This window comes from Zophobas morio, unplaced genomic scaffold, assembly GCF_036711695.1.
Source record: "Zophobas morio isolate AGI-343-1 ecotype UQ-CSIRO unplaced genomic scaffold, CSIRO_AGI_Zmor_V1 ptg000243l, whole genome shotgun sequence".
NCBI lineage: Eukaryota > Metazoa > Arthropoda > Insecta > Coleoptera > Tenebrionidae > Zophobas > Zophobas morio.
In genome coordinates this window covers 254,288-276,595 of record NW_026972347.1, presented here as the reverse complement: position 1 = coordinate 276,595, position 22,308 = coordinate 254,288, and the positions used below count along the sequence as shown (strand labels likewise).

At 24.9% G+C, this 22,308-nt stretch overlaps 2 protein-coding genes and 2 long non-coding RNA genes across 4 annotated transcripts; 2 read left to right on the top strand and 2 right to left on the bottom strand.

The window, feature by feature from the left end:
• Positions 1 to 4,220: 4,220 nt before the first annotated feature.
• Positions 4,221 to 5,012, bottom strand: LOC135146567 (uncharacterized). Its single transcript, XR_010283874.1, has 4 exons — positions 4,927 to 5,012; positions 4,594 to 4,707; positions 4,418 to 4,510; positions 4,221 to 4,327 (listed from the first exon to the last, which is right to left on the bottom strand). It is a non-coding gene; the product is annotated as an uncharacterized LOC135146567 (long non-coding RNA).
• A 2,878-nt stretch (positions 5,013 to 7,890) lies between these two features.
• On the top strand, positions 7,891 to 10,157 carry LOC135146582 (ribosome production factor 2 homolog). The gene is made up of 8 exons (XM_064078703.1): positions 7,891 to 7,953; positions 8,012 to 8,144; positions 8,199 to 8,435; positions 8,500 to 8,589; positions 8,756 to 8,891; positions 9,716 to 9,840; positions 9,901 to 10,006; positions 10,069 to 10,157. The coding sequence occupies exons 1-8, from the start codon at positions 7,937 to 7,939 to the stop codon at positions 10,155 to 10,157; spliced, it is 933 nt and encodes a 310-aa protein (XP_063934773.1). The 5' UTR covers positions 7,891 to 7,936.
• Positions 10,158 to 11,551: 1,394 nt separating this feature from the next.
• Positions 11,552 to 12,546, top strand: LOC135146566 (uncharacterized). Its single transcript, XR_010283873.1, has 5 exons — positions 11,552 to 11,618; positions 11,720 to 11,843; positions 11,903 to 12,127; positions 12,184 to 12,287; positions 12,470 to 12,546. It is a non-coding gene; the product is annotated as an uncharacterized LOC135146566 (long non-coding RNA).
• A 212-nt stretch (positions 12,547 to 12,758) lies between these two features.
• On the bottom strand, positions 12,759 to 21,392 carry LOC135146581 (lamin-L(I)-like). Its single transcript, XM_064078702.1, has 17 exons — positions 21,320 to 21,392; positions 21,050 to 21,140; positions 20,863 to 20,991; positions 20,754 to 20,808; positions 20,528 to 20,697; positions 19,442 to 19,623; positions 17,652 to 17,728; positions 16,596 to 16,675; positions 16,352 to 16,468; positions 14,858 to 15,016; positions 14,737 to 14,776; positions 14,629 to 14,678; positions 14,514 to 14,568; positions 14,277 to 14,331; positions 13,524 to 13,602; positions 12,919 to 13,018; positions 12,759 to 12,866 (listed from the first exon to the last, which is right to left on the bottom strand). The coding sequence occupies exons 1-17, from the start codon at positions 21,340 to 21,342 to the stop codon at positions 12,769 to 12,771; spliced, it is 1,560 nt and encodes a 519-aa protein (XP_063934772.1). The 5' UTR covers positions 21,343 to 21,392; the 3' UTR covers positions 12,759 to 12,768.
• Between the last annotated feature and the right edge of the window lie 916 nt (positions 21,393 to 22,308).

Here is a 22,308-nt window from a genome sequence, read left to right as displayed (position 1 = left end):
CATAAGAACACCTGGAAAATAGGTGGAGGGGCACGTAATGAAAAATACACCATATAAAAACAAAACTAATATCAGAAACGTAATAATCAAACGAATTTACACATTCCCACAAAATCTTCCTACATAAATAATTGTACATAATCACTTAAAACACGTACAAAAAAATTTGACTCAATTAATTATTTATTGACGAAAACAATTTTTTTAAAAACATAACGCAATTAAACTAATTAAATTTACATCATTAATTAGAAAACGACTACATTTTAAACATCATCGAACAAATCAATAAAAAAAATAAAAGCAATATAAATAAGATTGAAAATAAAAAGAAAGGAAAGCAAAACACATGAACTTTAACAAACAACTCAAAAACAGCAGATCTATAGCAATTATTAAAAAAAAATATGAATTCATTTAAAAACAAATGAAATGACATAAAAACAGTATATAAATGTTTAATAAACAACGAACAAATTAAGCAAACTATTGACTATGAATGAACACTAAAGGAAGACGCACAAGCGAGTCAATAATAGCATAGCTGAACACATTTGATTCACAAAACTGTTTATTTTAGATTATCTTTTGTAAAGGTCTATAAGCAGACTAGCATAACATAAGAGCGGTGTTGCTGGTTTTCTTTCTCTGTATTTCTAATAGTACGTCCTTATATTCAATATGACAAAATGATCGCGTTTTAAGCTTAGCAAAACAATCGACAGATTAGTTGTATGCCCAGATACCTTTTAATTAATACAACTTACATTGGGCAACGAAAAGTTTAGGAATGTTACAACCTTGAAAACCTTAATTGTTTAAGGGTTATAACAAACAGCGACAAAGATACAAGACGTAAAAAATAAAATAGTTATAGCATAAGGAACAGACTAGTTAATAGAATTTTTTTAAAAAAACAGAACAAAACCAGGAAGATTAAAACCGAGATAATAAAGGGATGCAAGATGCGCCTCACTATTATTCCACAACTATTATCCACGGGTCAGACGAAATTTGAATGCTATGTTGTTTTCCAACGACGAACATTACATTTATGTCACCTGCATAATTCCCACAAAATATTTTAATTACAGAATTTTGCAGAACTCCACCGGTCCCGCCTAGAGGTACTGACACTAAGCAGATTACGGGTAAGATTAACCTTTGAGCAGTAAAAACGGGACGAGGGTTATCGTAAGTGAATAGTATGTTTTTCTGGGTGTTCCTACTTTTCTCTATAAATTTTTTCTAAATTACATGCCAAGAGATCTTCAAAAATTTTTTTGTCCCAATAAAATGGATATTTTCAAGTAATTATATATATTTCTTATATACATTTATAACGGATCAGTATGACTCCTGGTTAACCGATACGTGACTCTTATATCGGGAATAGTACTTGCAGTAAGAGTATAGCTATTACTGAGAAGTTCTCCATCAGGCGCAAGTCTTTTATTTGACACTTAGCCCAAGGTCAGGCGAAAAAAAATAAAATTTTCGAAGACGTGTGCACAAACGTATCACAAAAAGCATAATAATTGCTATAAAAACTATTGCACCAAGTGGTTGAATGGCTTCTATTTACTAAGAAGTACATTTTTAAAACTGCGTTAAATGGTTGTCCAGGCATGAAATTCTTTAATACTGAGCGCCTAAACAAAGTGTGCGTTTTATCCCTCGTTTCCCATTTTTAAGTAAAGCCATAAAAGCTTCACTGTACAGCTTTCTAAAAGTTGTTCTGAGATTTCAAGGTTCTTCACTGCTAATAAAGTTAATCTGACTTATAACTAAGGATATTAGTAACTTACAATTCATCTTAACTTGTATAAAAGACCAAGCCCTTTCAACAGAACAACCATAGTAATTGTAAACTTTAGAGTGCGTATTATTCCTAAACTTTTAAAGATGATTATAAATACTACTGCTAACAATACAATGCTTACTTTTTTTTTTGTTACTCTATTTTTTTTTCTTTATTTAATTTTAGTTTGCTACATTATTAGCCCCTAAGTTAAAAACCATGTAGTTCAAGTCAAAATTAATAAAATAATTTTAAGAAACCCTTATCAGCTAAGAACTGGTTAAGAAAACTCAAGTATATAATAACCTATTACATAAACTATTTTCCTCAGGAGTAAAATAATTGCTGGAAACCCCCCTGAAAAGAAAATTAAGCAAGTTCTGCTCTAGGTCTTAAGAGTTATTATTTAAAATTTGCATCTTACTACACAAAAAAACTTGGCAGATAATATAATAAACCATTTAAAAAAAACCAATAGTTAGTCCGTAAAATGTAGAACAACTCTGTGGTATACGTCGGGAAAAAGATGGAAAATATCAAATAACATATACCACATCCTTTAGAATTTCCACTGATAAAAATGCGCAATGAAAAAATAACTTGCCTGCAATTTCCAGACTGGTAAACAATTAGAATTTTTTTTTTGTGTCGTTAAAATGTAAAGACGAATCCAATATTCAATCTGGCGAAACTGAACAACAATTTATAAAAAAAGCTCTCAACTTTGACTTTGCAAGATTTGTGATAGAGCTCCAAAAACGTAAAAAGTATACTTAAATAGAAAAGACCGGAAAGACGATATAAGGAAAAATGAAAGCTCTATTATTTACTACCATCAAATTTACAGATTAGTAACGATGATATGAAACTTTCATCTAATTTTTGGACTCTGCAGCTAATCTCCAAATAATCTCAGATTAAAGATTACTTAGTAATAGGTTATTCATAGTCTTAGAACTAAGAAAAATTTACTATCAGTTGCAAAACTTAATGAAAACAATTTATTAAAAATTATATACTTATAGAGTGGTAATGACTAAAAGCGATTTAATAATAGCTGAATGAATAAAAAGAAAAGTATTATATAGACTTAATGACGATATTTGTACGCAAACTTCAAATTTAAATTATTTAGAACTAAAACACTCTTTAAAATATATTTTATGGCTGAGTAAATACATATAACAAAGTAATTTTGATAAGTATTAATCTTAAATAAAATAAGCTATTTCTAAAAAAAAACTACGATACAAATGCTACACACAAATTAAATTATTTTTTTTACAATCCCTTTAACACGAATCAACTGTAAATCCAACTATTTTATACACAAAAAAAGAATTATATATAAAATATTTTTATTTTTCTTCTTTTTTTCAAATTAACTTGCGTAAAAAACGCTATAGTAATCACTAGTTCTTCATTTAAATAAGATCCACCGAAGTAACAAGGGATGTAGAAACAACTCGTTCGTTATTGATAAATTCTTATTAAACATCTTTTTTTTTTTATTTAGAAAAACTAATTTCCTATTTAAACAAATTCCAATCTTCAATTCGAAGAGAAGAAACACAATTAATAAATGTAGATTCATCCAAAAATTCATAGACTTCTGTATTGAAAGAATTTTTTAAATTATATTACATAAATATAAATAAAATTAAGTTTAAAATTTAATTTTTTATAGTATGATTCTCTAAAAAAACCGAATTAAAAATAAAGAATTTTTTAGAAGAAGTTACTAAGTAAAAAGCAACTACTAATACCATTTTTATAGCCTACTTTAAAAAACCATAGGGCGTAGAAAAAAGTAAAAAAAATATATATTAAAATTAAGTTTCTGCTTTTATTTTAGAAATCGTAACAGGTTTATTTTTATAAAGTATATAGATTTTTACAAAACCAAAATAAAAATAAAAAAACTTCTTTTTGATATGATAAAAGTAGTATAAGTCTTTATAGAATATATTTTAAACTAAATAAATATTTCCGAAGTAAAAATCTTTAAATATATATAAGATAAGTTAAACTTTTTCATTGTTAACAATCCATTTCCAATTATTAACAGAAAAAACTTTTAGTAAAAGCTTTACACAAAATTAATATAAATTAAATACCCCTATTATAACTTTTACTAGCAATAAGAATTTTGATTTTTTTAAAAAGAGACGCTATCAAATATTTAATAAATTTTCCTACCCTAATGTAACTGTTTTCTATATAAATACATAAAATAGGGCTCTTAAACGTTTAAATGAAAATTATAAATTTAGTTAAAAAGGAAAATCAATAAACATGAATGTATACATTAAGTAAAAATAAGAATATCTATAAACCTCTACAAGTAAAAATATATATAACTTATTTATACCTGTAATTACTGGTGTGCTAAAAGAAATTAAGAAATCAGTTTGAACATTCTTCAAACGAACTAGTATTAACTGAATTCGAATGAGTAAGTTCGGTAAAGAAACGTCGCTTTCCTTAAAAGAGTGTTCGCCGATCAAATAAAATGAAGAAGAATCCCTTAAAAAAAATAGATATCATATATATATTTCAAGTAAGTCGTAAATTTCTTCTATAATTTTTTCTCAAATAATAGTATAAGTAAATTACTTTATAGCAAGATTGAGATAATCAAAGGGTAGCAAAGAATTGATTTTGGAGGAAGCAGCTCCCGTAAAACTTTTTAATTCATTAAAATGTTTTCTATTTAAATTTTTTATAACAATAAATAAAATTAAAAAGTATAAATTGTAAAAGAAAAGTAAACTCAAAATGATTGTGAGTACATTATAGCATCCTCGTCTGGTATATCTTCTTGTTCTAGCAACTCAAAAATAATACTTTGATTGCTTTCTGGGTAAAAAAACATTTCTTGATGATCGGGTACGTGTCTAATCTCGCTAAAATAATAGGTATAACAATCTTATAAGTATCAAACAATTTTGAAAAAAAAAGTGAATAAAATACATACAATAATAAGTACTAAAAAGAAGGTATAAATCATAATTTTAAACTGAGTGGCTAGTCAAAGAAAAGATTAGAATTTATAACAAAGCCAATAATAATATATATAACCAAAAATGAGCAAAAGTATGGAAAGTAAAAGTAACTCAAAAGACCTTGCATCTTTTAAAAATTCAGGTAAAGTAAGGGATATCGCTCCTCCAAATAATAACTTTCTAGAAAGACCCACTGAACTCATCGCTTTCATCCATTTCAAAAAGCAAAGTTATTAATAGGATGCGGTAAATACATGACAAAAATATTATAGTATATTAACTATACAAATTTACCAAGAAAAAATCAAAATATTTTTTTAAAATTTTTCTGACGGTCTACTTTTTTTAAAATTACACTTAAACCAGACAGTTTAAGCCAAGTTAAATAACTAAAATCTATTAGGGTGTAAGGAAGTCTTGATATTTTATAAATAATACCTACTAAAGTTTAAATTTAAATAATAAACGAAGTCACAGTACAAAAGAATTGCCTATTACCCGAACATAGTACTCCAAACAATTTTCTAAAATGGCGTTTCCTGGCGCACGTTAGGGTCGAAAACACCGAATTTAAGAGCGGACCAATTAGATGTAAATTAGCGTTTTTTTAATGAATTTGTGCAAACGCTCGGTAAAATCGAGCGTAGTTTATTTGTTTTTTCCAGTAACTTGGTATATTTTGCTCATCACTTTCTGAATTATACATTTGCAAAAATTAAGTATGCGCCTAACTAGGGTTAAATTGTAATTTTTTAAGCCCTCTGATAGTTTAGATTGCTAATGATACATTTAAAACAAGCACTAGTTGCATTTGGAACAAGTCTCGAGTCGTACCATGTTTAGGCCGTCGCACATGAAATAAATTGCTCCTATAATTATTCTCATAAGCTTTTTTGTTATGTATGTAGGAGTACAATAGTGGATGTTCGTCTTGTGTTAAGCAACAGATACTTAAGTCTCGATAGATCGAACGCACACATAAACAGGCGCAGTTATGGCGTTTCTCGATGACGAAGGCCAATCCGTAGACTTGAAAGTATGGTGGAACTCTAACGCCTTCAACGGATAAGTTAGAACCCAAGTAATTCCATTTAATATGCCTATAGCTCCATAATCCTTAATATAAATACAACATATTGCACATGACGCGGAGCACGGTAGCTTGCGCCGTTTAATGGTTTATAATTGAAAGAACAACATGAACTTTATTTATTAATACACAGATGGAATTTTCTGGCGCCCTATCTAATTAACTACTTTGAATACTCGAGCTTACAACAAGTTTAGTCGCATACAAGAACTTTTTTTTTTTCTTTTAAAACGATAAGTCCTTCGCGTTTGATATAAACTCTCAACTTAGCTTCGAACCATCACACTAAAAGTGCATCACACGGACGGTGATGTTGTGCGCTGTCCCATAGCATCGATAATGAGTTCCTTCACAAATAGACGCTTAGCATATCCAGCTATCCATTTGTTAAGGGCGGTGCATTGTCTTGAAAGACTATGGCGAGTAGCCCAACATGTGATTCGCAGTACAAGTTTTAATTACTAGTTTTAATTGTTGACTTTGTCTTTGGATCACGCCTCCCTATTCTTAAAGTGAATTATAAGAAAGCTTAACCCTATCTATATCTTCCTATTCTCAACTTCAGTTTATAGTTCAGAATTTTTTTTCTTTCAGGAGCTAAAACTGCTTTTTTCGACCCCAACCCAATGGTGGGGCTTTATTTACTTTTTTTTGACACAGTGGGAGGGAAAAACACGCCAGCTGCTTATATCTAAAAATGAAGTTGGGGGTTAAAATATCAGTACACCACCAAAGTTCTATGTTAGAACTCGATACCTTAATAAATGATTTCCTGCCCTCTTAAGGCGGGTGTCCACTTTTTGGCGTGGTGAGAAATCTAACTTTGCATACGTAATTTATCGACTGAAAATATGAGTTGCCACCTTAGCTCAGTGGTAGAGCATTGTCGCAAGGCCGCAGGTTAAATTTCGTCGGTGCGAACTCGCATTTTTCTGGTCTAGTGGTTACGTATACAACTTCCCTACAAAAAAAAAATTTTGATACATGAACAGACCACTGTCAACCCCCCCGTCCATCCCTCCCATTATTTAATTTAAAAGAATTTATATTAATATTTAATCAACATTAATTTAGAAATCTACCTGATATTTTTGATTATTTAATGATTTAGTTTACGTGCAACTCTAAAATAAACCGTGACCGTATTGTTTCAAGTTATCCTTCTCATTACTTTAGTTTTATCATTTTTACATACCTATATAAATATATATATATATATATTTTGTTCATATTTATCCTTTAGCTTTAGTATACTTAAATGTGCAGGTAGTTTCAGGAATTAATCGACTAAACAACCTCCAACTAGCCACCGCCCTCCCACTATGTTTCCTGCAGCTGTTTGTTCTAAAATTCTTGCTTGAGAAGGTATAATTAGTTCTTTCTCAACACCATCAACTTTAACAATATTCCCTCCTCCATTTAAGTCATATAAAATCAATTCGTTTTTATAATACACTCTCTACTCTCTTCACCCTAGTATTTTACCCTCCCAAAAGCCGGTCACTTTTAGCAACACCTTGGTTTTACTATTATTATTTGTAGTTTTTTGCTTCTGCTTTTATTCTTTTAAAATAAAATGGTTATAGGGTTAATATAAGGCTAATCATGAGTTTAGGAAAAAGGAAAGTGAACATATCCTACTTATAAATCATCAGGCTATGTCATTTTTATAAAAACTTTAAATTGTAATAAATATGTTAATATAATAATCAATAAAAAATTCATATTTATAAAAAAGAAGAATATGACCTAATAACCGTGTAGAACTAGAAGAGCAATTTATAAAAAATTTAGCACAGTTTAAAAGATTTTTTGAGAAATAAGAGACGATGACAATACTAAATGACGCTAATAGCCATTTTTATTAGGTTGCAACGTAGAAGTTAAGCAGCTCCTCATTGGTTCAATTTTTGTTACTGTCTCCTCGTGGTAAGTCTGCAAGGCTTGGTTTTTTAGAATTTTCTAAACAATACACTTAATATATAATTTTGTGTATATTTATTAATAATTAGTATAGTGTGATATTGATTTTCTTAGCTTATGGTTCAGAATTTACCGTAAGTTATAGTTATAACTAGAAATTTTTAGTATTATTAATGTTGAATTTACATATAGAAAAGCCAAAAATGCACGTTCTAAGCGTTTTTTAGAAAAACGCTTACCTCAAGTAATAGAACATCCTAAGAAGGCTATATTTATAAAGGGGAACAATACTGGAGAAGTACTTTACGAGTTTTTAAAAGATATTGTATCGTTAAATTTAATTTAAAAAAATTTTAATTTTATTAACAATGTTGTTAAGGAATGTTTAAAAAAACCTGATGCCGTTTTTTTTAAACGTAAAAATCCCATTCTTCCTTTTGAGGATGCTTCTTCTCTTGAATTTTATTCTCAAAAAACGGATTGTTCTCTTTTTATGCTTGCTAGCCATTCTAAAAAGCGTCCCGACAACGTTGTTATGGGCCGAACCTTTAATTTTTGTTTGTTAGATATGATTGAGTTTGAGTTAATGAATTATGAACCATCTTTTTTTTTTGAGGTTTATAGAATAAATTTTAAAAAATTTATATATTATTTTTTTACATGCTTTTATACCATTATAGAAAGTTAAAAGGCCTGTCTTTGGCAGTAAGCCGTGCTTTGTCTTTTCTGGCGAGCTTTTTGAAAAAAATCTAGATTATACTAAAGCTAAGGTTTCTGCAAATTTTTTTTTAATATAAGTTAGTATTATTATAATTGCTGTTACAGGAAATATAATTCTTACGTGCTATTTCCCCCCTTCCCCCTCACATATATATATATATTTCAAATTAAAAAATTTATATATTAAAAATTCTTTAACTACAATTTTTTTTCTAGAACTTAATATTGGACTTCTTTCGCGGTCGCACTGCTGAGTTTATTAGTCTTCAAGGACTGGAATGGGTGATTTGCGTTAGTGCTAGTAGTGAGCTTTTGTACTTCAGGACATACGCAATAGTTTTAAAGAAATCAGGTTCTATGACTTTCTTATTTACTTTTATAACTTGTAATTACTTTCAAATTATTTCTTACAAATAGTTTGTAAATTCTATTAAAAATTGAATAAAGTGTTATTTAAACTTTAACATCGTATAAAATATATACTATGAAAATTATCTTTATATGGTTAATAAGCTTGCAAGTTTTTATAAATGTGTTAAAATCATATTTATATATTCTGGGCTGTTTTGCGCATACCTAACTTTACTTGCTAACTTTAATGTTTTATTTGAAGGACTTTCCTATATTAAATCATATATTATATGTGTGGGCTTTATTGCTTGTTATTATAATTTTTTAACCTTTGAATGAAAATATAATTATTTGTATAGAGGTTTGAAATTTTTTAAACCGTTCTTATGTATTATAAAAAATTGTTTATGATTATATATGTTTTATATAAGATTTTTATATATTTATTGAATCATATAATACTATAATACTTTGTGGCTTTTTTTATTTTTCTCGTATTTTTTGTTATTTTTATACTTTACAATTTCGAAATTATCTGAATAATTAAGAGTTTCGTCATTGTAAACAAAAAACTTGGATTTTATCTATCGAGGAGGGAAAAGTAAGACAATTTAAAGTTTAGGGCTTTCTTAAAAACTGTTATTATAATTATTTTTTTAATAGTTAGTCTGTCTAAAGAAATTTTGTTATTTTATTTTCTTGAATCGAAGTATTTTAAATTTAAATTCTTTTCACTTTATAATTTAAATTGATCTGTACAATTATTTTTATTTACTTTTTTTTTTCTTGGGATGAAGATCTGTATTACCTATTATTAATAAATAGGGACTCGAATTCCTAGAGTAGAACTAGAATTGATTGGGCCTAACATGGATTTGAAAATAAGAAGAACATGCTTTGCTCCTTTGGCTCTAATGAAACAAGCACTAAAAAAACCAAAGATTTTGAATGTTTTTTATTATTATTATTATCGTTATTATTATTAATTTTATATATTTACTTTGTGATAGCAACCAAAAAAGAAATCAATTTCTAATGATGATTTTGGAAATAAAATTGCTCGATTACATCTTGAAAAACAAGACTTCAGCAAATTACAAACACGAAAAATGAAAGGTAGTCTTATTTTTCTTATAAACTATGCATTGATTTATATAAATTTAATTTTTTTCATTTAGGATTGAAGAGGAAAAAAAAGAGCGACTTGAATAGTATTGTATCAAATGAAGCGCATCCGAGTTTTAAAAAACTCCAAACGGATTCATAAACTTTTACTAATATAATATAAGTGAAATTTATAATTATTGAGGCTGAAAGATTATAAGCGCACTGCTGCTCTTTTACCTTAATAACTTACATTTATTTTTTTAAAAACTTTTGAGATTTACAAAGACATTTTTATGAAATTGTTAGTTGTATCAATTTTTATTTAGGAAAACATTGAACTTAATAATGAATTTAAGATAAATTAAATTACGTTTATTTTTCGCTTAACAAATTTTACGCAGTTTTTTTTAACGTATAATAGTAGTTTAGCATTCTTTTTTTTTGCAAAATGTAATTCGTATACCATTTATTATCTATAAGCTTAAAAATTTATGTTTTGTTTAAATTCTCGTAGCAAAAAAAGGAAACTAGCCCCATTAAAGCAGCAAACTTGGGCATAATTGTGATTATGTATGAGATCTTTCATGGCAAACAAGCCCGTCGAAGGCTACTTATTAGCAAGGAAGTTATAAAAGGTTTAGAAATTAGGCCAACGCACGCATTCAGTTAAACATCATTTAAGAGAAATCTTGCATCGATATACTTTTAAAAAGAAGCACGTTCCATTTAACCAATAAAAAAAGTATATACATTTTGTTTTACTGTAGATTTTAAGCCCAAAAAGAAAACAAACTCAAACACATAAATACGAGAGAGGTATGCGATTTAGTATTTTTACTCGTTAAGGTTTGTAACATTTTAAGCCGGATTGACTCAGAATTTAATAGAAAACAGGGTAAATTTTAACTGGGACTACCGGAAATAATAAATAGGAAAATTTTGTGGCCTAACTATTTATTAAAACAGTCAGCAAAATAAATTTTTTACGTAAAATTTTAGCTCTTCGTTAAAAATGCTTAAGGAACGACTTTTTGTATGATTTAAAGTGCTATGAATTAAGCCAATAAACTTGTTTTCAGACATTTAACTTAATTCTTTATAATTATAATTAATAAAAACACTAGTTTATCTCACAAGTTTAATAATATGCAGCAAGACTTGACGAGCGTTTAAGCTTTCATCTTAAGCTTTTTTACGCATTTTGACCCACAGAATTTTAAGTTTTCTTTTATTGGGTTTTGAATCAAAGCAAACGCTTTTCCTACAGCAAATTTCATCTCCTCCCTACAGTAAGATAAAGAGGCTTTTACCCTTTTATTGTTTCTAGAATTTTCATTACCTATGTGTTTAACCTTTGTAATAATTTTATTTAAAGTTTAAAAATAGTTGCAAAAATAAATTTAAGTTTTAAGAACTCAAGGTTAAGGTTTGGGGATTCTTTGTAATACAAAAGTTTAACTTTTTATGGCTTTAAGCGTTTCTTCCACTAGACCTAGTGGTAATAAACTATATTTCATTTACTCCTTTTCTTAAAGAGTTTTAATTACAACGTAAGAGTATTGAAAGTTGCATGAACTCCTATTTTTCAAATTACTTATTACCATCAATCGAAAGAGTAAAGGTTTTATTTAAAAAGTTGTTTCAACTTTTGTACTACTAAAATTTACATATATTTTTAAATATTATAGTAATAAATAGTACGAATTGTAACCACTTTAACAGCTTAAATTAGGCTGTGACCATGCAACTCAGATCCTTATTTCCAACATTGAAGAAACGTTTAAACATATCGATAAAGAACTCCCCTCTTTACTTACAGAATTTATATTAACCGTGGCAACTATAGGTATATTACTTAGTGTATATATTATATATATATTGGCAATTTTTGTACATGTGATTCAGAAAAAATTAACTCAATTGCACCTTCTGTTTTGGATAACGTCAACTTTAACCAAAATTCTAAAGAATTAACAACTGTAAACTTTCAGTATAGAAAAAGCAACGATAATAAAATCCTGAATGACTTTTTAGCGAGCAGCGCTGTTTTGACGGAAGAAATTAATAACATCTTACGCCTTCAATTTAAAGATGATTGCAATATTTTTAAAAAAATCAAAACTTTAGCGGGTATAACTCTTCTTTGTCGTTTTTTTCTGTATTAAATGGAATTGATTTTTCTAAAGAGGCAATCAAACAGTACCTTTCGGAACTCGGGCTAATTATAAATTTATGTAAAAACTCAAGCATCGAGACTGATTTCTATATACAATTTACTAAACTGGGAGAGGTGATAATAATTTTTTTAATTTAAATGCACTTAAAGAAATCTAAAAATAGCGCATATATGAATCTTTCCTGATAATATATTTTCACTTTATTTTAAAATCTTAAATAAAGTAAAGTAGAAAAAGGTTCAACTGTATGCCATATCCATTTTTTAAAATTTTAAATCATAACTTTATTAAATAGGAAATCATCTCTGTAAGTCTAAAGTTAAGCGGCCATCTTAAAAATTATTTTTACTCAACGATGGAATCAAAAGAAGCTTCAATATTAAAATCTTCGGAAACTTTAATTATCCTTAAAAATATAATACAAATTTTAAATACATTAATTAAGAATTTTAACTGGTGTAAATAAATTAAACTGATGTCCCCTGATAAATAAACTTTAAATATATTTATTTTATCTTAAAGAAAACAGATTTTAATCAATATTAATATTTTTTTCACACTTCAATATTTCTAAGAAATAAAGAATTAATTGAACTATTGCTGAGCACAACGACTCTTATTTCCGTCATAAACTTCTTCCACTTTTCCAGCAGAGACAGATTCTTTATGGGAATCGAAAAGCTCTATGAATCCTTTCTTAAAATAATTAAAAAAAATCTTCAACTCCGCTATAAAATAGCTTACCAGCTTCGTTTACCCAAATGGGGTCTTCAGTTTCCCACAGCAAATCACGTTCCTCATCGACGGCCCCGCGATGCAGTAAAGTGTAGATTGTTATAGTGCTCTATAAAATTATGAGCAGGTGAATCATTTAAAAAAATATTAAAATATTTCCGAATTTAGTAAATCTAAACTAAATTAGAACGACAAAAAAAAAAACGAGATATTAATCGATAACATTGATTAGAAAAAGTTGTAAATCAAATTTATAGATTTCAATTTTAACCAACTTTTACTTTTTTTTTTTAGAAAAGTTTACTGAGTACTAGTAAAAACTTTCATTTTCTACATCTCTTTATATAGTTATGAAAAAGCACTTCTAAGTATATTTTATAGTTCAATGAGATTTTCACAAAATTGTAAAAATTAGGAAATCTCTTCCAAACCGTTTCATTAAAACTCAACGCTGATTGTAACAGGCGCGGACTAGTAGCTTATTGGTTTATTTTAAAAAAATAACTGAAACCCTAACGACGCTATTGGATAATAACCAATCAACTTGCTTTTTTATAAGCTCACACCCAATCAAAAAGGAGGGAAAAGGGGAAAAACAGCGATTGGAGCATTACCTTGCCATTGATGACGTAATTTTCGGGGAATACAAACTCACAGAATATCCCGCTGGTGTCGCAGTACGCCCTCAAAAACCTGAAGATTATATTAAAAATATTATTAAAGCAAAGAGAACACACCTATTTACTTTAGTAAAACGAGAATGCCTTTTAAAATTAAAAAATAAATACTTTAGATATATGAAATATAAAAACATGCCGAAAAAAAATGTTATTAAAAATACTATTCAAGCTAAAAATAATATTTTCTTACCTTTAATTATAAAGTAAACGCTTTCCAAAAGTAATATAATAAAAATTACTTTAATAATTTTTTTAAAATTGTTTTTTAGAAAATAAGCGAAAGAAAATAATTAAAGATATTATTAAAGATACATAATTAGCACATCTTCCTTTTTAAATAAAAAATGCTTCCCAAAATGTAATTAGTAAAAATACTTCTTTAACAAACCAAAAGTTTTTCAATTAGTATTATCATGCATATAAATATTTTAATTATAAGTATGATATTTAACCAGAGAATGAAATTTTCTTGCCTTTAGAAAAAGTAAATGCTTTCTGAAACTAAAAATCGAAAAAAAATAAACATAATCGCTTAAAAAGTATAAAAGTCAGATTAAAAAAAAATTAATCTGTATTAAAAATATTAGAGAGTAAAACGTAAATACTTCATAGTAATAAAAATTATTTAATAATCATTAAAAAGTATTGAATTAAAATAAAAAAAGTAACAAGCAAAAAAAAATCTACCAACTGGTCATGTTAATATCGTGGGATGTTGTGTTCTTAAGTCGAACAAAATTTCCTAAAAAAAAAATTAAAAAAAAAATTAACACATATAAAATAAAATAATAAAATATAATATAAAAATACATATAAATAGTAAAGAATTGATAATAATATCAATATATATAAAAAGCAAAAAAAAGATATAAGATATTAAGCAAAGAGTTCTTTTAAAAAAATTATAGTAAGTTTAAAAAAAACCATCAACATCAATTTCTTCAATGGAAACATCTCCAGATTTATCCACTATTTCAGCCTAAAAAATATAAAAAATTAACGTAAAAATTAAGAAATAAAATAAATAAAAGAAGTAAACCTTTAGATGAACGATATTATTTCTTTTGGCAAAAGGAGCACCTTGGCTAACTAAATTTAAAAAGTAATTATATTAAAAGATAAATAAAAATATTTAAATTCAGCAAACATTCATGTTTTATAGAACTTCTGCGTCTCTTTCGCCCGCTCTAATAAAAATAAATTTATATTAATTTCTAAATTTTTTTTTAAAGAAATCCATAATCACAAGTAAATCATAAATAGCAAACCTCAATTTTTGTACCATTATAAAAAAAAGTGATGGGCGTCGCGTTGGTAGAAGTAAGAGCCAATCGTTTTTCTTCTTCGCTGAGTAAACCGTCAAGAAATTCAATTTCTAATTGGAGTTCTGCTCTTCCATCTTCTAATTTTTTCACTTCGTGTTCATACTTAAATAATAATTATAAGATCAAAGATAATAATAATAAAATTCTAGTATCTATAATAAATTCCAAAGTTAATGAAGTAAAATTATTGCCCAGAAACCCTTAAGTGAAAATTTAATGTATATATTATAATTTTTAAAAAATTAAAGAATTAAAAAAATAAATTTTCAAAGTTTTTAAAAAATTGTTAAAAATTAAAAAAACTACTAATAACAATTCCATAGTATAAAAACAAAATTTCAATAAAGTAAACTATTTTCTAAAAACTATTTACATAAAGCTTTAAAGTATTTTCTGATTCTTCTTAAAAATGTATTTTTGTATTTAAAAATTAAAAAAATAAAAAAATAATTCAGATCTTTTAGTTATTTCAAAATCTAATAAAGTAAATTTAGTCTAGAAATTTTTATATCAAAAAAACTAAAAGTATCTTTGAATGAAAAAATACAAAAAAATACTTATAGAAGAATTATATGAAAGTTACAACTACAAGAAAGTATATAAATACAAAAAGGGATTACTTTATAAACAAAATTTTAATTATAAAATAATTAATAAAAAGTAATTAAAAAGTAAAATACAACTAATAAAACGTAAGAGATATTAAGTGTAAAAAAAGAATACCACAAGTTATGAAAAGAAAAAACTTAAAAATAAAAAATTTAATTTCAAAAATGAATTTTCATAATTATTTAAGAATTACAAAGTTAAAAAATATAAGAATAATAAATGTAACAAAAAATATATACGCAAAGAATAAGTAATTCTTAAGAACCACTATGTTAAAAAAAAAAAAAAAGGAAAAATTTAAAAAAGTTCAAGAAGGTATTATACAACGTTCAGAAACAGCGTAAAATTATTAAAGGAAATTTGAATAATCGATGAAAGGAAGAAAACCTCACTTCCGTCACATAATAAAAATAATTCTCCTCTAATAACTTTAGAAAAGCATAACTATAAAAAACTGTTAACTATTAAAAAGTTAATACTAATTTTATTCTGTAAAAAAAAATATAAAAATAAAATTAGAGATATACAGATTCATAATAAGTTTAAAGCAATAAAAAAAATTATTTAAATTTATAATGGATAATAAATTGCCGATCTTACTAAAAATAGTTAAAAAACTTAAAATTTAATTTACACACACACACACACACATATATATATATATATATTTGTTTGTACTTTTGTTTTAAACAAAACACACGCCTTAAAAAAAAGTTGAACCGCTTCCGGCCAATTAATATAAAATAAAAACCATAAAGAGTAAGCAAGTTAAACTTCAGGTCCATTTTTACAAAAATCTTTAACAAAAAACAATTTTCTTTTTCTCACCGAATTAATTTGTTGATTCAGAAATTCAAGTTTATTTTTAAGTTCAGAATTTTCTTTAGAAAGCACGTCGAGCTCTCTTAAAACCTTGTCTCTCTCGCTCAGCACTGCATTGTACTCCTTAAATAATAATAATAATAATAATAATAATAATAATAATAATAATAATAATAATAATAATAATAATAATAATAATAATAATAATAATAGTAATAAGCAAAAAAAATTAAATTATTTTTTTGTGGACCGAATCTTTAGCCTTCAAAATATTTTGGTACTGTAACTCCGTTTTCTTTAGTAATTGCTGTTCCCTTTTCTCATGCTCCGCTAAAATTAAAGTTAAAGTTACTAAAAATAATAAACCTTATTTAAATAAATTTATATTTGATTTTTTGAATATAGATAATTTCAAAGTAAATTTATTCACAAAACTTATATAAATTGTTAAAATAAACAAATTGTTATCAGTTTAAAAGTTTCATAAATTAGATATAATTTATAAACGTTAATTTAGTTAATAATTTAACTGTACAAGTATAAAAGTATAAAGTAGAGGTATTATAAAAAGTTATACAAATATCAAAATTAGTTATTAAATTAAATTTAATAAATTTTATAATTAGTTTATTAACTTTACAGAAGTTTTGAAAAAAACTTTATACACTCCGAATTGGCAACTACTATAACTTTTAAATTTTAAAAGAAGTATGATAATAAATTTAAAATTTATATATAAAAATTAAAAAAATAAAATTTGATAAAAATAATAAAAATAAATTAATACATTAATACAATATATAATTAATAATCGAGTGTTCCAATCTAAAATAAAAATTAATAAAAATTAAACTTTTTTGAAAACAACTACAAGTATTTAACAAAATTAGAAAAAACAAACTTTTACATAAAAGTATTAAATAATATTAATTATGAACATTTATATAAAAAAATTAAGAGAAAAATTAAAATAATTAATTTTAAAAATAAAAATTTCGTGAATAAAATTAAAAATTTAAGCTTTCCTGTAATAAACGCACATGGTTAACTACAAAAATAATTATACCAATATAAATAAGGAGATATTAAAAAGTTAATTGGAAATATATAAGAAAATTTAAAATTCACACAGAAAACTATTTTTATAGTAAATATATAATTTTATATATATTTCTGATATAATTATAAAGAAAGCTTTTATAGTAAAGGAAACAAAAAAATATTTATTAAAGTTATAATAAAGTTAATATAGCAAAAAATAAATATAATTTAGAAAATAGTACAGTTATAAACATTAATTAATTACAAGTAGCTTGAGACAAGCGCAATTCTAAACGAGCCGCAGAGTCCGATAACAACTTTTCTTCTTTTTCTTTATATTCTCTTTAATATATAAGAGACATTAAAAAAAATTCACTAATTTTAATTATAAAACAATTATAATAACTAGAAAAAGCCCCTTAACGAATTTATACAAAAAATCATTAATTAAAAAACTACAAAGAAAGTAATTTAAAATAAATATTTATCAAGAAAAATATTTATATAATGTAAATTATAATAACTTATAAATTCTAGAAGTTCATAATAAAATAAAATTTATAAAATTAACTATAAAAAATATTGTGTCAAAATAAATATATATATATATATTATAAAAGTAATTGTAATTTATTTATATAAAAAAGAAGTTAGTATAAGATTTTAGCAAAAATTTAAAAACAATTAAAAATTTCGTAAGAAATTTTAAATTTTTTAATTAAGTAAAATAATTTTAATCAGGAAAGTTAAAAGATATCACAGATTTACAATAAATTAATAAATAACAGCAACAATAGCGTAAATAAACTAGTGTGTACCGAATATAAAATATAATATAAAATATATTAAAATTATATTACAAAAAAAGCAAAGGCACAGTAAAAATATCAAATTTAAACAATTACTTGAATACATTAAAAATAGTAATAAAAATTTACAAAATAACTTATAATAAAATTTCATGAGATATTAATAGAAAGTAAACACAAACTAAATATTAATTTATTTTTAAAAAATAATACTTTAATTAGATTACAGAAATTTAAAGAACCGTAAAAACATTAAAAAATGAAAATTAAAATATTAAATTTCAAAAAATTAAAAACTGAAGCGCATAATAACTTTAAAAGTATAAATTCAGTTTATTAATAATAGAGCATAGAATTTAAAAATAAAAATGTAAAAAAATTTATAAAATTTTAAGGTACACTAAAAATAAAAAATTAAAAAAAAATTTCATAAAGTTTTTTCAAAAATCTCCAAAAAAATTCAAAAACTTAAAAAAGTTAAAGCAAAAAATTTTTTTTAACATAAAATTATTTATAACAAATAATTAAGTACAGATTTGAAAAAAATTAACAATTAATTTAATAATACAATAAGGAGATAATTCTAATAAAAATATAAAAATTTCAATAAAAATTGGAGTTATATAAAAAAAGAACCTAAAATAATTGTTAAACAAAAATCTTTTAATTTATATCAAAATTAAAAATTTAATTTAAATACTGTAAAAAATAACTTAATTAATAAAATTTGTAAAACTTTTAGAAAAACTTAAAACTTTACGATGTGAAAAATTTAATATATAAAAAATATATTTAATAAACTTAAAACAAATGAAAAAATAAGTTTAAGTTTTTTAATTTAAAATTTAAAAACATAACTTTAGAAAAAAATAAAAAAATTAATAGTCTATACTACTTTAAAGCGTCCAACTTAAGATATAAGCAACTGTTTCAATAAAAATAATATAAAAAATATTAAAAAAATTGTTAATTACAATATAAAATTATAAAATTAACTTTATATGAGCTTTTACTTAAGAAAAATAGAAAATTAATATACTATACTTCTTTAGGTGTCCAACTAAGAAAATTATTTTGATATTAAATTAACTTTATAATTATTGCAACAAAAAATCAACAAAAATAAATAAAATTAAAAACTTTTACTTCCTTCACTTTAAAAAATATAATAATATATAAATTAACCTTATAATACAGTTTTATATAACTATTATAAGATAGCGACAAAAAAAAATTTAATTTATACTTCTTTAAAGCGTCCAACTGATTCTTCAAGCTTTCTTTGATTCGATTATTTTCGTCGAGTTGCTTTTTTAAATCCTCTTGCAAACCCGTAATAACTTTTGTTTTATCTGAATTAGATTGGTTTAATTCTGTTTGAAGACTACGAATTTCTTTTTTCAAATTAGTTTCTTCTTTATTAAAACCCTAAAGGTAGAATAACTTCAAAATTTTTAGGTAAAAAAAATAAAATATTCGTTGTACGGCCAAAAATATTTCGAATTAAAAAAAATTATATTATAGCAATAACTTAAAAGAGTAGATGACAGAATATAAAATAAATTCAATAACAGCGCAAAATCTAATACCTAAAATGAATAAAAAGTTTAATGATAATTTCTTCTTACATTGCTTAAAATAAAAAAAAGTATAAATTGAATAAAACTCGATAAACCAAATATTATAGTAAAAATAAGATAAAAAGATCGCAATAGTTTTTAGAAATTAAAAAAAACAGATTAATATATTAGAACTATACGCACCTCTTCTCTAAAAGGTATTAAGAAAATAGTAAATAGTAAAATCATAATAAAAAATTACTAACAACTTTATTTCAAATAAATAACATCCAAGTATATTATATTTAAAAAAAATAAATAAAAAAAGTTAAATTTTTAAAAATTATATTTATATAAAAAGTAATAATTTTCCATACATCCAGTTTTATTCTTAAAGTAAATTGATTTTGACATAAATAACATCTATTTTTATTACGTGAAGAAGAATTTTAATTCAATAGAACAGTTAATGATAATATATTTTTATATATCCAGTCTTCCTCAACAAAAAAACTATAATGAATTTATTGAAAGCATTTAATAAAATAAATTAACTAATAGTTATATTACTTAATAATAACGATTATAATAAAATAATACTTATATTTTATAAAAATAATAAGTTTTATCAACCGGTTTGTTCGTTACCAGTAAAAAAAAACCAACATAAAATTTCAAAAACTGATAAAACTAAATAACTAATTACAAAACTTATAAAAATTAAATTAAAAGAGCAATAAAAAATAATAATTATTAGTCTCAGTAAATTCCGCCTTTTTTTCCTCAGTAAGCTGCTTAATAATCTTTTCTTTATCAAGCAAAGAAGCATGTAATTCTGTAATGGAGTTAGTGATGCTCCGTTTTTCCTCTTGAAGACGCTCAACTTCCTTCGTATGCTGAACCTTTAGTCGCTCAACTTTAGCAGAGAGTTCGGAATTAGTTTCTGTTATAGGCAAAATTTATTATACGCAAAAAGGATTTAGTTATATTTAAAAGTACCTCGAACTTTTTCAATCTCTAAATTTAATATAGCCAATTGTTTTTTGTGTTTTTCCTGGTAAAACACGAAAAATAAAAAGTTTAATATTAAATTTCAAAATAAATAAACCTTTTCGGCTGAAAGTTCTTTCTTAAGTCGAGTCTCCACCTTTTCAACTTCGTCGGGATACTTTTCCCGAACTAATTGAAAATAACGCTTTAAACGAGCATTTAAATCAGAAAAGCGTTCCGATTCAATCTAAATAATAAAAAGTGTATATTAATTAGAGACCTAATAAAAGTGAGAGTTAGCTCACCTTGCGCTTGAGGCTAGCAGGTGAAAGTAAGTGATCCTCTGGAGTAGGAGGATCACATTTTGGCTTAGAGAAATTGAGACCGGAAAACAATCTGTTGGAAAAAACAAAAATTATAAGTAAAAGATCATAAAAAGTAAATTACACAAATTAAATTGTAGAAAATAACTAATACTACAATGATTTTAATAAACTATGGAAGCTAGAAAAAATAAATAAAATATTCCATACAAAAATATTAATATTATAGTAAGAATTTAGAAACAAAAAAACCTGTTGGAAGTGGCGTTTAACATTGCATATAATATATAAAGTAGAAATATAGCTGTTTTATAAAGTAATATAATTGAACCTTTTATAAAATATATAAATATATGAAATTAGTTTAAAAAGAAGTTGGGAAGTTTTAAGAATAATAAAATTCTAATCCATAATAAAACAGTTAAGGATATGAGTCAAGCGAGGTAGACCAACCGAGACAACAATGTTATACAGCAATAAATTATATCAAAAAAAAGTACTTCGGAGGGTACAAAACACACCAAACGGGAGACTAAAAAATTCATTTTGGAGATTAGCCACACAATTTTTCACAGAAATTCACGAGAAAAAAAAGCTTTACAATTTTCACTAGTTCATGTTACTTTAAACATTGCATTTTTATTAATTTTTTTTTTTAATAATATCTATTACGTGAATTATTATTACCTTATCTTAATTATCATATTAATTAGATGTAGCAGCTAGAATTTTTCACGCTGATTAACAGTGTCTTATTTACAAGGTCGTTAGAAGAACAAAAAAGAGAAAAGTAAAAAGTTAACAGCCTAGTATTGGTTTGCAATTAATTTTATATAAACTTTCATCCATTTTGGTCACTTAAAGTTTTTTTATATCAATAGTTTAGTTAACAAGTTCACGATATTCATTTTTTTCGTGCTAATAGTTTGTGTGGTATCGTGTGTTTTAAGCTATCCAATAAGAAGAGTAATATATTAATAAAAATATAAAGGGCGGTAGTTAAAAAAAACAAAAGCGATAGAAATTGCAAAATCTTATCGCTAAAAAACAGAAATTGTTATTTTTTATAAATAATTAATTTGGTTCTTATGTTTTTACATATGATGACACCCATTTACTATACATAAAAAATACCGCAGGGTAGAATGTAGATCAGCAGCGCAAACTATATAATAGTTCTAGTTGCCTAAAAGTCGGTTATTCGGCATTTTAATTATTTTATTAAGTGCATCTGCATTAAA